Source organism: Pseudopodoces humilis, chromosome 5 (assembly GCF_049639895.1).
Source record: "Pseudopodoces humilis isolate 2021_Gansu_Grassland_sample_001 chromosome 5, ASM4963989v1, whole genome shotgun sequence".
Classification (NCBI taxonomy): Eukaryota; Metazoa; Chordata; class Aves; order Passeriformes; family Paridae; genus Pseudopodoces; species Pseudopodoces humilis.
In genome coordinates, this window is record NC_142204.1 from 18,924,910 (window position 1) to 18,941,212 (window position 16,303).

General features: G+C 41.7%; 1 protein-coding gene across 5 annotated transcripts in view; it reads left to right on the top strand.

Moving 5' to 3' along the window:
- Window positions 1-16,303, top strand: part of CHPT1 (choline phosphotransferase 1) — a 20,847-nt gene continuing 4,544 nt past the window's right edge. Inside the window, exons 1-6 of one of the 5 annotated variants that reach the window (XM_088054840.1) lie at window positions 1-443; window positions 8,998-9,145; window positions 10,000-10,141; window positions 13,533-13,617; window positions 15,214-15,345; window positions 15,685-15,843. In XM_088054840.1, the coding sequence (XP_087910966.1) occupies window positions 201-443; window positions 8,998-9,145; window positions 10,000-10,141; window positions 13,533-13,617; window positions 15,214-15,345; window positions 15,685-15,843 (909 nt within the window). In that variant the 5' untranslated portion in view covers window positions 1-200. The remainder of the gene's footprint in view (window positions 444-8,997; window positions 9,146-9,999; window positions 10,142-13,532; window positions 13,618-15,213; window positions 15,346-15,684; window positions 15,844-16,303) is intronic. The other 4 variants (XM_088054841.1, XM_088054842.1, XM_088054838.1 and 1 more) reach the window with 4 other exon arrangements.

The window sequence follows — 16,303 nt, forward strand, 5'->3', positions numbered from 1 at the left end:
CGGGGCGAAGGAGCCAAAGCCGGGTCGAGGACGAGGGCGTTCGCCGCGCGTTGGCCGAGGCGGGGGCGGCCGTTCCCCTCCGCCCAAGCCGCTGTTGGGCGTCGGCCTCTTCCGCCGCTGCCCCCGGCTCGGCTCAGCCCCGCCCCGAGCGGCGGCGGCGGCTCCTTGACCCCGGTGCTGTCCGTCCCGGTGGTGCGGGCATGGTCGTGTCCTGGGCGCTGCCCGCGCCCCTCAGCCCGGCGCAGCTGAAGCGCCTGGAGGAGCACCGCTACAGCGCGGCCGGGCACTCGCTGCTGGAGCCGTGGCTGCAGCCCTACTGGTGCTGGCTGGTGGAGCAGGTCCCGCGGGGGCTGGCGCCCAACGCCATCACCATGGGCGGCCTCCTGCTGAACTGCCTGACGGTGCTGCCGCTCATCGCCTGCTGCCCCAGCGCCACCGAGCAGGTACCGCCCGACACGGCTGGAGCCGCGCTGAGCCGGGCTCGGGGGCCGCGGCTCGGCCCCGCCGGTGCCTCCTGACGGTGCCCGGAGCCGGGGGGGCCGCGCCCGCCGCCGGAGCGCTGCCCTGTCACTTCGGGCTCCGCCGCAGCGACACGCTGAGTGACCCATCCCTTGACAGCGCTGCGGGCTTGTCCTGAGAAATCAGGGGGGCGGTGACGCGCGGCTCGCCCTTTGGGGCAGCAGGGGTTAGGCTGCAGACGGGTGTTAAGGCTGGAATGCCAAAATGCTGTAGGGATCACGTGGAAGGACGAGGTTCACTGGACGAGCTGCGGCCCTTCGCTGCCCAGAGGGCCCCGCGGGGCCGGGGCTTGGTGTGCTGGGCACTTGGCCTGCGCTGCACGCCGTGGTGCGAAGGGCACAGCCGGGCTTACCTGGGGCGGGGGACCCCCGCCTCTCCCACGGCCCATCCCGCACTCCGTGTGCGTACCTCTGGCTGGGAAGGGAATGCCACCCTCCTCAGGAGTGTGGCTGTCACACAGGGGCCGTGAACGTAGAAAACAGCAGCTGGTCACGATAGAGGGTGCGGGATGTGCCCAGGAGGGCAGGGCTGGGCCACGAGACACGGCTGATGCCACCTCGGCATCAGAGCTGCGGATGTGTTAGCTGACAGTAGCTCAGATGTTTCCCGTCCTTGTGTGGGAAAGATTTAATTGCTTTAATTTCTGGAGGGAAAGCAGGCTTGTTAACGTGGGCTGGTGCTGCTCTCACTTGAACTGTAGTGCCTGCAGTTTCTCAGTCAATTTCAGGAGCTCTATCAGAACTTCCCAGCCTGTTGCAAGTTTCCCATTGCAGAGTCTTTATGGTAGTTAGGGTAGGAAATAGCTGGGGGAAATTGCTTTATGTGGGTAAAATACCTTGAAAGGTGGCCGTTGTTTTTCTTGTGTTCTGATGGGTTTAAATTCTAACAGCAGAGGTCGGCAGTTGGTTGGGACTTTTTTAATACCATAGCTTTACCCTGATGAGTGTTCTTGTCAGAAAAACATTTCTTTTTTCTCTAGTTGCTTTGCCTTTTGGCTTAGCAGAGTTATTTGTGGCAGACATAGCAGGAAACTGATCCAGATCGAAATGATCTTTGGTTTGGTCTCACCCTAATCGCTCCCATGATACACATCACCAGGTAGAGGCCCTCAGGCATTGCAGGCAGTAGAAGGGAAGACAGAGATGACAGTGAATGGCTGGAAACTACAGATGGGCTTCTAGTCACACTTTCAGAATTAAAATGCCTGTGTACTGCTACCTTTAGCTTGGTTTTGTGATGGAAGTATCAGTTGTGCCAGCTATGTGCCTGAATGCTCATTTTAGCTTTTTCTCTTTGCTATTCAAAACTAAAAGCAGAAAGTAAATTTTACTTGTTATTTTTCCCTTGTGGACTCTGGTACAAAAGAAATGAAGTTGTGTTGCAGATATCCAGAATTATTCCTTCCAGGAAAACTTTAATTTATTTTTTTAAATGTCTTTATTTAACTATCTTTGTTTTTTTTTTTTAATTGTGGAAGCTGGATTTTATAAGATCCTACAGTTTGGACTATACTTTCATGTTCAGATATCAATGTATCCTTTATAAATATGCAGCGTGGACCCAGCCTTATCCTCTTGTTTTGTTTGTTGCCTATACTTTGTGAGAATAGCCCTGATTTTATCTTGCTGCATCACTTAGAAGCATCATTCTCTCTCCAGCTTGTTTAATGACTCAGCTTGTTTTCCGCCTAAGTTGAGGTCATGTTTCTGGATGGCTTTTTGAAGAACAACTAACAGGTGCTGCATGCACTTCTGTAATACCTACTTTGTAGTTTTGCCTGGAATATGTAGGCTGGAAAAGATAGGTGGAGCTGAAAATGATGTTAAAGCTGGTTGAAACCACGGACTGAACTAATACCGTAGTGCACTTCAACAGCACCTCTTTCCATCACGAACATGTCTTCATCACCTGATGGACAAACGAGAACTTGTTATAGTCTCATAGGCAGGAGCACTGAATAGAAGACTTGGATAAAATAACAAGCAGGTTTGGGTTTTGGTGTGGTTGGGGTTTTTTTGAGTTGGTTTATGTGGTTGTTTTTTATTCCCTAACCAACCTTAAGTAGGCTATTTTGGTTAAGCCTTTATTGAAAACACAGAAGTCTTGATGTTTGTACAAACCATACAAAACAAGTAAGACTGGTAGTTGAAATCCCTTAGAGAGCAGCTGCTAACAGATGCTTAGAAAGGAGATCTTCCTTCCTATATTTTGGCAGTATACCAGAAGACTCTGGTTTAGCAGTTTCTTTGCAAGGCATTCTGTTTGGGTTACTTACTTGAAAGGAACTGACACATCTGTTTCCCCTCTCACACCTTCTGCCTCATGATTTTGCCTTTTGATTTAGTTGTTTTCAACCTGTTTCTACTTTCAGCATCCATTTTATCCTGTTGCAGTGATTTCCACAATTTCATGCTGCTTAATCCCAACCCCAGTGCAATTAATGCCTCGAACCACAAAATGCTCTCTTGTTCTCCTAACATGGAGTCATTATCTCCCTACACACTATCCTTTTTATCTTCATCGGATCAGTAGCTACTAAAAGCCAGTTTGTTACTGACTAGCACAGTATGTTTTTGAATTATAAAATATTGTCTGCTTCACTAATGTTTCCTTGCCTACCAGGAACATGGTTTGTACCACTGTCTCCTGTAAGTGCATGTTTCAACACGAACTTTCTTTTTTACAGCTAAGCCATTAGCAGGTTGCTCCCCTCAGGCATTGTTGTAACCATGATTTGTGTGTACATTTTTATCGAGTGTTTGTCCAGTTTCCTAATCTCTAATTCAGGACAGCAATCTATAAAAACAATACACAGGTGTGGTGGTGGAGAGGACACCACCTGCACATTTCATGTTCTGTGGAGTACTGAAATATTGTTTTCACTGTGACTGCAGCCTAGGTTGTGTTCATATTTCTTTTTCTTTTTTTTCTTTTCTTCTTTTTCTTTGACACTCATTAGGAAATACTTAGGAATGAAAATTCTTGCTGATATTAAGTAAGAAGAGTGTGTATCTGGTGCATTAACGTGCGAAAGGAGCCCCTTTTAGGTGAGGATTTCCATTGAATCCCCACCATAAGACACTGAATTGTTTTACTCTACTGCCACCAGACTTCTCTGAAGCAGCTTGTCAATTCTTAAGGCTTTGCAGGGGTGTCTTGCATATCTTTCCCCTTTCTGGGGAAAACCAGAAAGAAAACTGACTAAACATAATTGTATTTTTTAAAGAGAGAAAGGAAATTTTGATCCTCTCCTTTCATGGTTGCTTGTGGAGGGGTCTAGCTTTGGTAATCCTTCAAGATCAGCCACAGATCTCTCTAAAATCACAGAATAGCTGGATGGAAGAGACCTTTAAAGGCCATCCTGTCCAGCCTCTCTGCCATCAACAGGGACATCTTCAGCTAGAATTGGTTTCTCAGAGTTCTGACCTTGAATGTTTCCAGGGATGGGGCATCCACCACCACCTCTCTGGGCGACCTGTGCCAGTGTTTCATGACCCTCATCATAAACAAAAAAATTAAATCTTATATTTAGTCTAAATCTGCCCTCTTTTATAAAGGCATAGAATTGTAGAGTGGTTTGAGAAGCTAGAATTTTAGACAGCAGTGCATGCTAACTGTAATTATTACATTGTATAGAATTATAACTATTTGAAAATTAATCTCGTAGCACTTACAGCATGATCTAAGAAAAGAACTGGGAACCGAGGAAGACAGGAAGAGAAAAGCATGGGTTATGGATTTGCTTTTTGGGCAGTGATAGTAAAAGGGGGCAGGGGCCTCAGGGTTCTCCTGCAGAGGGTGAAGGGAAGGAAGGGAGGCTTGTGATGGCTAGCTCTGTAGGATTGTTCAAGAAATGGTGTAGTGAGTTTATAAAAGGGTGTCATACCTTGCTGAAATGTGCTGTTTAGAAAGCCATACATCTAGGGAGACCAAAAAGCAGGAAAGGGTCCAGGTTACTTCACCTGGCTCAACTATCAGCTGTTTGGAGGGAGAGGAACATTGGCGAGATGCTGTCTCTGCCTTTCTTTCTCTCTTTTAAAAAGACTTGAAAAAAACATCAGCAAACCCAAACAAACAACCAAACCACCTCTAAAATGAAAGAGGCCTGCCAGAGGGCAAAATGAGGGGAAGATATTGACAGTTACAATATTATATAGACAGCAGGCACACAGCTGAGCTTTGTGGGAGAGAGAAAAGAAGCTGAACTGGAGCAGCTGGTATGAGCAGGGAATGTGTGCAGAGGGGAGAGACCGTGAAGGAAAAAGCATTACCTGACTTGGAAAAGAAATGTGAAGCACTGAGTGGAGCGGGAAAGTCAGCCAAAACTCCTGAGTGAGGAGCAGATCAGCTGTGAATGGGAGAAGGAGGTTATTTGACATGAAGTAAGAAGGTACAGGAATGCCAACACAGCTCTTTCAGAGAGGGCTTGTTGGAGAGATGAGGATGCTAGAGGAACACAGAATCCTTGGTATGCATGAAATGCACTTGCACTATGGTATGATTATTTGATTATTATTTTTATTCTTTTTCATCCATGCTGTCTTCCCTGGTGTTGTTGAGGTTTGAACAGCCCCTTCCCTCATCTTGCTGTTAGTACAATTGCACAGTGCTTTGCATTGAACAGAAGCATGGGAAATGATCCGTGTTTAGGGGGTAGAAGAGGCGGAAGCCCAGTCAAAATGTCTCCCTCTATTCTGGATGTGATCCAGAGGGACCGTGTAAACTAGGGCAACACTGTTAGGTGTGGATTGAGGAAGTGAGATTATGGCTAAACGTGATGAGTAATTAAGGAACTGAATCTTTAAATACTGCAAAAGCTTGGCCTGTTGAACTCTCTGGACTTGAGAGCTGTGCTTGAAACAAGTTCTAAGAGGTTTCCTGGACACATGTAGTCTTTTGCAGCTGTCCATGCTCTTTTGTGGGGTGAAATCATGGGAGCAGAAGAATGCCTGCTGTTCAACCCCCATTTTTTCCTGAAGGAGAGGCATGTCACACATACCTGTCAAACACTACATGTACATGGCTTTGTTTTGACGTGCTCTGGGTCAATAAATGACCAATTCTGCTGTATCAAATCTGTGTGTTACAGGATTCTGAGGCTGTAGTATCTTCAGACATCCCTTTGAATTGAAGCAGAGAAGCATCCCCCTCTCCCTCCCTGCCTCCTCCCCCTCAGGTTTCTGTTCTCTTCTAGCTCCCTGAGAATAGCACCTTGGTCTGGCCAAATAATACATTTGCTTGGGCAGGCTGTAACTTTGGGCAGAGAAAATAAACACCTCATCAGTGAAAAGCTGATAATTATTGGGAGCCTCCTGACCTTAATTATTTCTGCTCAGCCATGTCAGCATTCTCAGATGCTCCCACTTCTCTAATTTGAAAACTACTTGGGTCCAGTGTGGGAAACCATCAGGGGACATCCCTGAATGGACAGCCAGGGACGTGAGAAGGCAAAGGAGGTAGCAGCAGGAGCTGTATGGGAGGGTGAATAGCAGAGAAAATCCATGGTTATTTGGAACCTTTGGTGATTTGGAAAACTGTGTTTTACTGATGAAAACATTAGAGCATTCATTAATCTGCTAAATGATAGTTGAACTGAATTTTGGTTCTTACCACTTTGGGTTAGATTTGAACTGATGGCCTAGGGATGAAGTGTTCCAGCATTTCTAAGCTCTCTGACATATTCTTTTCTTACTAGGATCTTTTTCCTTTCTCTTTAACTGTGGGGGATACCAGTACATCTGGTACAGGCGCTAATGGATACAGATGATCCCAACTGGGAAGATGAAAATGCTCACCCTTCAGCCAGATCAGCAAGGGGCAGACAGAGTGCTGTAGTTCTGGAATGTGGAGGGACTGTTGTTTTGATTTTTCCCAGTTGGAGCTAATGCAAACAGACTTGGATCAGCCTGAATGATCATACCTGTACCATAACTTGCAACTGGAAAAAAGCTACTGTTTTGTCAAAGAGACCTATTAGGAGAAGCTTGAGAGAAAGCTGATGTATTTGTTTATTTTTGTATATATTGAGTTATGCTTGCTTTGCAAGAAGCTAAATGTAGATCTCAAGCTATTTTGTCTTAATTAATAGAAGTATGTCGCTGTAAGGACACCTCACAAAACACTGCAGATGACCTTTGTGGCACTTCACAGAAATTTTGGTGATAAAATTGGCAATGTCTTTCAAATACTCTTTTGAAAGACAGCAGTGAAACAGGTGATTTCTCATGGCCTTTCTTCTCATGTGTCTGGAGCTGCCCTGTTTGAGATTCTCTGTCATTCTCCATGTAACAGTTATTCTGAAAGCCAATGTATGTACTGTAGTAACTTTAGTACGTGGATTATATCACAACTAAAATTATCTCAGCTTCAACAAAGTCCTAACTGTGCTTTTATGTTCTGAAGTACCCGAGTAATGGCTGACAGCCCTCTGTTTTTGAAGGGCAAGTGGAGGTAGCCACAGTCCCCCTGCACAATGTGAGACCAAGTGAGCTTGTGCTGTGAGAGACCCTTGAGTTCTCTGTGCCTCCTTGGGGCTTTTGATGATCCTCAGTCTTGAGGTAGCCACAGGCACCTCCTGTTCTCCACAGGCTCTATCTTTCCCCTTCATTGGAGGAGTAGAACTTTTTCAGAAGGTGGCTAAAAATTCCCTCACTAGTTTAACCATGTCCCCCAAGACAAGATTCCTTTGTGTAACTAGACTAAAAGGGAGAAGAAACCTAGGAAACTCGACTAATTCCATCAGCAAGCATCCAAGATGTATTGCTGTCATCACTTGACCTGGATTTCTGTAGTGTGATCTTTGCAGGACTTACCAAATACTAGCATATTAAATGTCCATTGGAATAAGAATATCTCCTCATCCTCTTTCACCTACTTAAGGCTTCTTACATGATCTGTGATAACAATATTTTCTTGGTTTCCTTGGATTAAGGGAGGAGACAGCCTTGCCAGTTTTGAAGAATATTTCAAGCTTTCTAGATTTTCATTTGCATACAAATCCAGAGCTTGCACCTAAAGTGAGTTCCTGATTCTTTGCCTGTCTTTTCCTTCAAAGCTGGGTGAAGCAGCCAGCCATTTGACTTTGATAACAGTGTATCAGCCAGCCTGAAATACATGAGGAATTCTTAAATAACAGCAAAAATTCTATTCAGAACTGTACTTTCCTTAAGCATGTTGCTGCTTAGTGTGTTTTGTGACCAGTCTAACTGGAGGCATAACTTTTTTTCTACCTCAAGACAGTGAGTGATGAGACATCAGACTGTCTGGAGGAACAGCTGCACCTCATCTGCATTCTCACTGCTGCCTTTGAACTGAAGGATGGCTGCCATTTTCCCTTCTTCCCCAGCAGTAACACTGGGTTTAGTTGAGTGTGAACAAATCTCAGCACACTGAGATCTGATCTCTTGTCTAATCTACTTAATAGCCTTTACTGGTCTTAGGAAATACATGGACACATGTTGGTCAATTTGTGCTGCAGGAGAGGAGTTGCAGAGGTGTAGTAGTACCACAGCTGAGCAGTGAGTGGAGTGGGAAAGGATTCAGCTTTGTGACTGCTTGTGGGTGTTTTGCTTGTTTAACCTGCAAGTTGCATTTCAAGCATTTTTACCTGATTTTGTTTTCATGAACAGCACTTCTGAATGCTAAGGGTACCTCTGGAAACTACATGAGGCAAAAATGTTGCCTGTGCTTTGTTCCAAAGGTGTTTTAAATAATTTTTAACGAAACCTAATTCCTAGACAAAGCCAGACTGACTGCATATGAAAATACTGCTTTTGAAAGGAATGACTGCAGAACAGTTCCTTTGAACTGAAAAGTGGTGCTAATGTTACAACTTGGTTTGAAAATGATGATGTATATTACATAGACAGTTTCTCCTTTATATTTAGTGAATTACTTAAGTTTTTTAAGCCCTGTCCAAAGTGCCTATGTAGTCAATTTTTGTGTGTTGGAAAAAATATCTTTCCCTAAAGGCTGATGTCTTTATTTAGTAAAAAAACTTAGTGGGTTTTTTTATATCTATATGTTATACATAGGTGCAAATAATCTAGGTCATCTAAGTTTGTCTGTCACACAAACTGCTGAAAGCTTTAGTAAGTGCATTGACACTGCTTTCTTTTTAAAGATTATTTTTATTTTTATAACATTTTTCAGCACAAAGAGTGCAAATAATTACAGAAATTCTGTGGGTTTAAGGTAGAAAATAAAGTCAGTTGACACAGAAGAGGGGCTAAAGGTTTGGGTTTGGTTTTGTTTAAATAAATAGAAGAATCTGTGTTCCACTGGTGTATCTGGAATAGTTCATTACAGTAGTTACTACAATCCATGTGGAAATTAGTGTTTGGTTTCCCCATTAATTAAGTAACAAATAGCACAGTATAGAACAGTTTTGTAGTGAACATTATTTTACCTTTAATGAAACAGATTATCACCTAAGAAATTGGGAACTATGTGGTGACCTTTTATGTGAATCTCTTTCAGGCACCTTTTTGGGCATACATCCTGGGTGCTCTAGGACTTTTTATCTACCAGTCTTTGGATGCCATTGATGGGAAGCAAGCCAGAAGAACAAACAGTAGTTCTCCTCTCGGAGAACTCTTTGATCATGGTTGCGACTCTATTTCCACAGGTAGCCTTAACTTACTGTCACCCATCCTAGTTTATAAAAGTTACCTGCTTTCCGGACCAGCTGATTAATCACAGAATTGTTGAAGTTAAAAAGGACCTCTGGAGATAATCCAGTCCAAATCCCTTCTTGGAACAGGGTCTTCTAGGATAACTTCACCATCTCCTGACCTTTGCATCCCTGGCCAGTAATTTGGGGTATTTTAGAAGTTCCTTTGGCATATGTTGGGTAAGATGTATTCTGCTCTTACTTAACTGTGCATCTTCATGTAATCCACTTTCAGAGTAAGGTGCCAAAATACCAGTTTGGTAATAGGGCAATCCAGCCTGGCACTGAGGAGAAGGGTAATTTATATTCCTTAGAAGAAGTAGTTTTAAAAAAGTTCTGAGTCCTTAAAAAGTAAGACTTTCTCAGTTTCACTTTCCATAACTGAGCTGCTATTGGTGCCAATGCCTGTAGTTCTTCTGTAAAGCTCAATAGCTGAAACAGTTGCTAAGATCAGGTATATTCTTTATGTCTCACTTCCCAGAGAAGAGCAGCTGCCTGCCTCCCTAAGCTTGGCCCTTCAGCAGAAGTTGTCGGTGTTGTAAAGAACATGAGATGACAAGGCCAGGAGGAGAGAGAACAACCACTGTAGGATAGAGGGCAGGGCCCTGCCTTGGCAGGAAAGGAGGCCTGTGTTTTGGTCTCTCCTGCCAGGATTGCCCCTGAGGGTCAACTACTCAGAAAAGTCAGTCATAGCATTATTTTTTTAGAGTGATGTAAAATGTCCTGTGTTTTTTTAATTTATTTTTTTAATTTCTCTTAACTTCAAGCAAAGAGGGTATATGACTAACATATTCATTTCTGCTTTTCAGTATTTGTTGTCCTTGGATCCTGCATAGCAATCCGACTAGGAACAAATCCTGACTGGTTGTTTTTCTGTTGTTTTGTGGGACTGTTCATGTTCTATTCTGCTTACTGGCAGACATACGTATCAGGCATGCTAAGGTTTGGAAAGTAAGTAGGTATCTTTAGAAGTATATATGACTTAACATCTGAGACTGCTAGCTTCTTGATTTCAGTTTCTTCTTGGTTTATTCCCTGCTTTCTCTTCCTCTCACCTTCTTTCTCATCTCCCTTCCAATCTAGCATATTAGTGTTTTACCTGACAAGAACTTGAAACTCTGCATAATACCAAGGACTTGTTCTTTTAGCAGCTGATTTTAGCTCTGTATATTTTGTTTGCATGCATTTGGCTCTTTTGTCTGCATATTTGTTGTCAGAACCCATACTAGCACTGTGCAGGCTCAGGGCAGAGAGCTCTTGTTTACATTGCAGACAAGTGCCCTGTGTAGGAGTAAGGAAAGAGCAAGCATCTGGGTACCTCCCTTTGTAATCTCACAGCCACAGAACCATTTCAGCCCCAGGGGACTCTAAATCATATGCATTTTAGAGAAATTCCCCTGCCAATGGGTTTCTCTTTCAAAGACATCTTCAGTCTTCCTTGGAATGAACTCTCCACACCCACTGCATCCTCAAAGAGTTCCACAGGTCTATGGCAATGCTTGAAGAATTACTCCACGTTTATTTGAGGGCCTTTTTTTAATCTGGCTCATATTTGCTTTGATGTTCTTTAGGTTTTGTGTTATGTCAGTTACAGAGACTGCTGTGATGCTGTTCATGACTTGATAGAATTTTTATCTGTTTCACTGCAGCATAGGAGCAGAAGTCATGACATTCATGTAGAAGACAATAATTTCAGTTCAACTGCTGATAGTGTGGGGATTGATGCACCCTCCTATAGCCGTGGTAGTGCCTGGCGGTGGCCTTTCGCTGGTTTTAAGCAATGAGCTTCACTTTAGTATAATTACTTCTGAGAAGAGGAAAAGATCTGAGACTTATCTGGCAGCAGAACTGAAAATAAGTGGTACATGAAGACTGTCCTGCTAATCCCAGTCACTTGCTAAATCACCTCTTCATGGTCCTACTTAGCTCTGCCCTGCAAAAAGTGCTTTAGCAAATCAGCAGGCACACAGGCTGGTGACCAGCTATCCCTGCACACTGCATCAAATGGAGCTGTCTCTGATGTTGATAAGAGCTCATTGTTATTTGCTGGTAATGCATTTTACCACACAAACGGTAATTCCTCTGCTTGCCTGCACATCCTATTGTTTTTAAAGGACATCTTGTGCTGTAAACAAAAATAGGTGCTTTACAGTGATGGCTGAAATAGTTTCTCTCCATGACAGTGGGCTGCTCTGAAGGGAGGTGGACTAGGCCATGAGCTCTGGCCTTTTGCAGACATGATTGCTTTTCTATACCTTTTATTCTTGCAAAAAGCACGAGAATGATTTCCCCACATTGGGAAGGCACTTTACCACATAAAGATTTTGTTAAAAACTTGGTGACTTCTACTTTAACATAATGATAGTGCATAGTACAAACAGCTCAGAATGGCCTGGTGTTCCATGGTTATTGTTTAAAGTTAAACAGACACAACTTTTCCACAAGATAACCTATTTCTGTCCAGTGAAAAGAGGTCACAGTTTTTTTCAAGGCTCCCAATTTTGTTTCTCTTAAACATAGAAGTGTGAAGAAGGCATTAGTATAGTTCTCTAAATATGATGGTACATAATAAGATGGATGGAAGTTTTCACTGATGCTATTTCTCAATTAGCAGCACTCAATTTTAGAAATAAATCACAAATGAGATATTCCTAGTGCTGATGGCCAGGAAGGATCAGAGAGCTGAATAATGTGACATTGTCAGGTTGTGGAATACTGTACAGTATCTGAGTAAAGTCTGGACTCTGGACTCTGATTTGGGCTCTGTTGCTACCAACAGTCTGAGCTGCTGTAAAATTAAGTATTAAACTTTGGCGCAACTTTAAGTCTGAGCCTTGTCCCACCACCAGCAACAACAAAGGCAATGCACATTAGAAATCCTGGTGTTAATAGTACAGCATGCAGCCTCTGAACACTTGCACGTGGGTACTTTTGCATAAGGTAACCAGCAAGTTCAGGAATGGCTGGGTGGATGCAACACTTCATCCTTGGCAGAGAAGGAAGAGCCCATTCCCAGCCCCACTTTCCTGTGACACTCTGTCATTGGACCTCAAGCCACTTCATGGAATGGGCAGAAGGTGAAAAGCCTACACTGGATGGGCAAACTGGACTGGTTCACCTTACAGTCCAATGAGCACTTCAGCAAATAAAACTGAGGGAATACAACACCTTAGGAAGAAAAGGACCCCCCATTCTCTTGGCTTTAAGAGGTGATGAGGACCTCAGCTTATCATCTAACCGCAGTTTAAACTCTGGATCTTCTAAAAGTCACAAGATCGTGATGAAATTTATCATATTTTATCACCATCTTTCTGATGAAAGAAAAGAGTTTTGACTGAAATTATCAAGTACAGATAAATGTTTTCCATTACCAAAGAGATGATTGCTATCTCCTTTTAAAAATCCACTGTTTCCTATGCAGACAGGTCATGTGCTAAGTAAGTAGCAATACACATCGGTCATAATACCTTAAAATAGCAAATTTATTCCAACTCCTAAAAGACATCTTGAACATTCATTACCACTGTTTTCTGGTAACTTTAGTATGAAGATAAGGTACCTGCCTCAAAAATTTTGGTACCACAGAAATTACCTTTGATATGCACTTTTTTTTGGTCATTATTTTAATTATTTATGTTAAAGCTTAAAAAGTACTAATTTTTTCTGAAGCCTTGGCTTCATGTGAGGTTTCATCAATTAAATACAACAATCAAGAGTTGTCTATTTTGTCTGAGAACACAAGAAGGTGAAATATGGAGTCTGGACTTCATAGGGCATACAAGGCCGCCTTTCCTAAAACAGCTTTTATGGAGGAAAGCATGATAGCAATTATATGTCCTCAGAAATATGACAAATGTTTACCTATCCACTGACTCAGTCCTCCCTTGTTTTGCAGGCTTTATCTGTCAAGTTTTTATTATGTGAAACTTAAAGAAATCCCTTCTTTCCTAGCCTGCTTGTTATAGTCTCTGCTTTTATATGCTGTGCTTTTAATGGAAATGTTTGATTGCGTTTACTATGAGCTTACCTTAAACCTTGATTTGATCACATCAACAAGTCTGTGAGTTTGTATGGAATTCTCAAATAGTTAACAATGTATTCATTAGAGTCCCCTTTTAAAATTACATGTACCTTGCTCCAGAAAAGGAGTATAGCTTTAATTTTAAATCTTAGCCAGAGATGTGTGCCTCCATATAGAGTAGCTTTCTCCATCAAGGAAAGTAATATTCTATATATAATTTGAACAACAGTTACTGAGGGTTTTATTCCCCCCTCTGCTCCACACATATTTTGTACTTACAGCAAAAAGTCTTAGAACTAAATCTTTTTGTCCCTTCCACAGAATTGATGTAACTGAAGTTCAGATCGCCATAACAATGCTGCTCTTGATATCTGCTTATGGAGGAGCAGCAATATGGGACTATAAGGTGAGTGTGTTAAGTGCTGAGTTCCTGTTGAGTATTCTTGATAAGTGTCCACAGTTCCTGTGGTATTTGAAGCTGCTCTGTGCAGGTACCATCAACACCTACTAGTTGTGTAATGTTGTTTTAGATTATTGTGTAAGTGTAGGTTATTTTAATGTCATAGTTAACTTAGATCTATTGGTGTGACTCCGGGTGCAGATTTATAGCTACACAGAGGAAAAAAGACCCCCATCTGCCACATATAAACTTCTGATCTGGAGCTAGTACTCAACATATACTTAAGCTTTAGTAAATAGTTCTTGTCCTGGTTTTACATGTCTTGTATATTTTATTGTAAGGCATACATTTCAGTTAAACATTTTATCTTAAAATTTAAGGATTAAATTAAAGGATCTAATGAAACCATGGGATGAAGCCAGGGGTTTTGGTTAAGTTATCCATATTTGTATCAATGCAGATGTACTGATTTTTAAGAACTATGTCACAGTCATGTAAATATTTCTATTTAAAGCATTGTTTTCTGTCCCAAAACTTTTCCTTATCTCTGTTTTTCATTCTGACCTTTAAAGATGAACTTTAGTGGACAGTATCAAAAGATCTTCAGCCTTTTTAGGGCCTTTACTCAGAAATTTATAGTTCTGACTGGTTATAGTGCAAAGAGCTGAGACTTACTTTTCCATACTATTGATAACCAATAGAAATTAACCTAAATATAAACCACCAAGAAATGAAAACTAGTTCAAAACTTTACTCAGCAATTAGTGAATGTTCAGCTAAACTTCATTTCCTTTCCCCAGTCTTTTTTTCCTACTTTCAAAAAGCTTGTTTTCATGCTGGAAAAAAAGTACTTGCATTAAACTTAAATTAAAATTATTTTTTTCCTCACTATCACCCTACTATCTGTGGTAGTTATGCTGTATCTCAAAAAACTATATATTCAAAAAAATATAGTAAATAGTTTCTGTTTATTACTTCTTTTTTTTTAATCCTCTGCTGCCTTTGGAAGTTTCCTTGAAACTGCAATTGATTCCAAAATGTAACTGTTTAATTGAAATTTATATCTGGAGACTACTCATGATAGTCTCGTGATATGCAAAGATACAGCATACAAATAACATGCCAAAGCACACAGCAGGCAGATGGTGTTTGTGTTTCCTGTGGATCAGTGTTGTTTCATCCACTGGAATAGAAGGAACTATCCCTCTTCCTGCTCCCATATCATGGTGATTGATGGCAGTAGTCTGTGTCATGTTCTTGCTTATGTGGTGAAAATATTTGAAGAACATGCGAAGGAGGAGCAGAGTAAGATCTAGCTGAATTTCAAGAACAGAACTTAAATACTCAGTGGTGGAGTTTAAGCATTACAAAAGATACTTGTTTTCTTAATAAGGAAACAAACTTTAAACACTGTTGTGCTGAGCTTGTTCCCAGGAAAGTGAGGGTTCAAATAAAACATTTGTTTAGTAGGTAAAAGTGGCTGCTTTAATCACTCCTTAAAAAAGGTGTTGTGTGTTTAACTTTTATCTTTCTCTTGTTTTGTTGTGGGTTTTTTTTTTCTTTTTTTTGTTTTGGTTTTGTTTCTTTTTTTGTTCTGCTAAGGTCCCTTTGCTGGGCTTAGAACTGAAGTTCTTTGCCGTTATTGGCATCCTGTGTGGAACAGCACTTTCTTTTTTCAATTACTTCCGTGTTATCTTTGGTGGAGGGGTTGGAAAGAATGGATCTACAATAGCGGTAAGTTGCTCTAAAAATACAAATTTATGCCCCTAATTTATTGTGTTTCAGATGGTCCATAAGGGTTTTATTTGTTTAAGCATTTAAGCAGACAGGCATGTGAACGTTAGATGGCTAAAGCAAAATTCATTATCTACCTTCTGTCACTGTTACTGGATTTCTTCTATCTTCGGTAGTAGTCACTGCAAAGGGTACTAAGAGCAGTGGAGTAATGCTAATGGATTTTGACAAGTTTTGACAACTTTGGTTTTGTTTAATAGGATTTACAATACGTATAAAAATTGGACTTTACCATATGACTGAAGTTTAAGACAGATTTTCCATCCCTTTACATCTTAGGGAACAAGTGTTCTTTCACCAGGCCTGCACATTGGACTGCTTATCGCTCTGGCCATTACAATTTATAAAAAGTCTACAACTCAGCTGTTTGAAAAACATTCTTGCCTGTATGTCTTGACATTTGGGCTTGTGAATGCCAAAATCTCACAGAAGCTGGTGGTAAGTCAGTCCCAAACCTCCTAAAACTAAACTGGTTTTTGGCTTAACACTTACTGGATCAGGGGGCACTGTTTTCCTAGTTTGCTTTTCTGTATTACCAGATTCATTGTGATCAAGAATCTGAACCGGACTCGGGGTTCCACAGAGAGATTGTATGAGACACTGATTCAAACATGTATTTGCTGTTGAATGGGCTTGTTTAAGTTATTCCTAGAGATGCACTTTCTGTCATTAACATCCTAACTGTGGTCTCTTAAGCCTTACTAACAGTGCTGTGACTTCTCATTTAATTATCTGAAATGAGAATTTGCTATGATCATTAAAATGAAGAGAGAAACTCTTCTGTCTCTATTCTGTCTTCTCAGTCTTTGCTTCTTGTACATAAAACACTCCTCAGTGGATTAAAAAAAAGTTGCCTTACTACATATTTGCTATCATCAGTAATCCAGCCAGGTGCTTC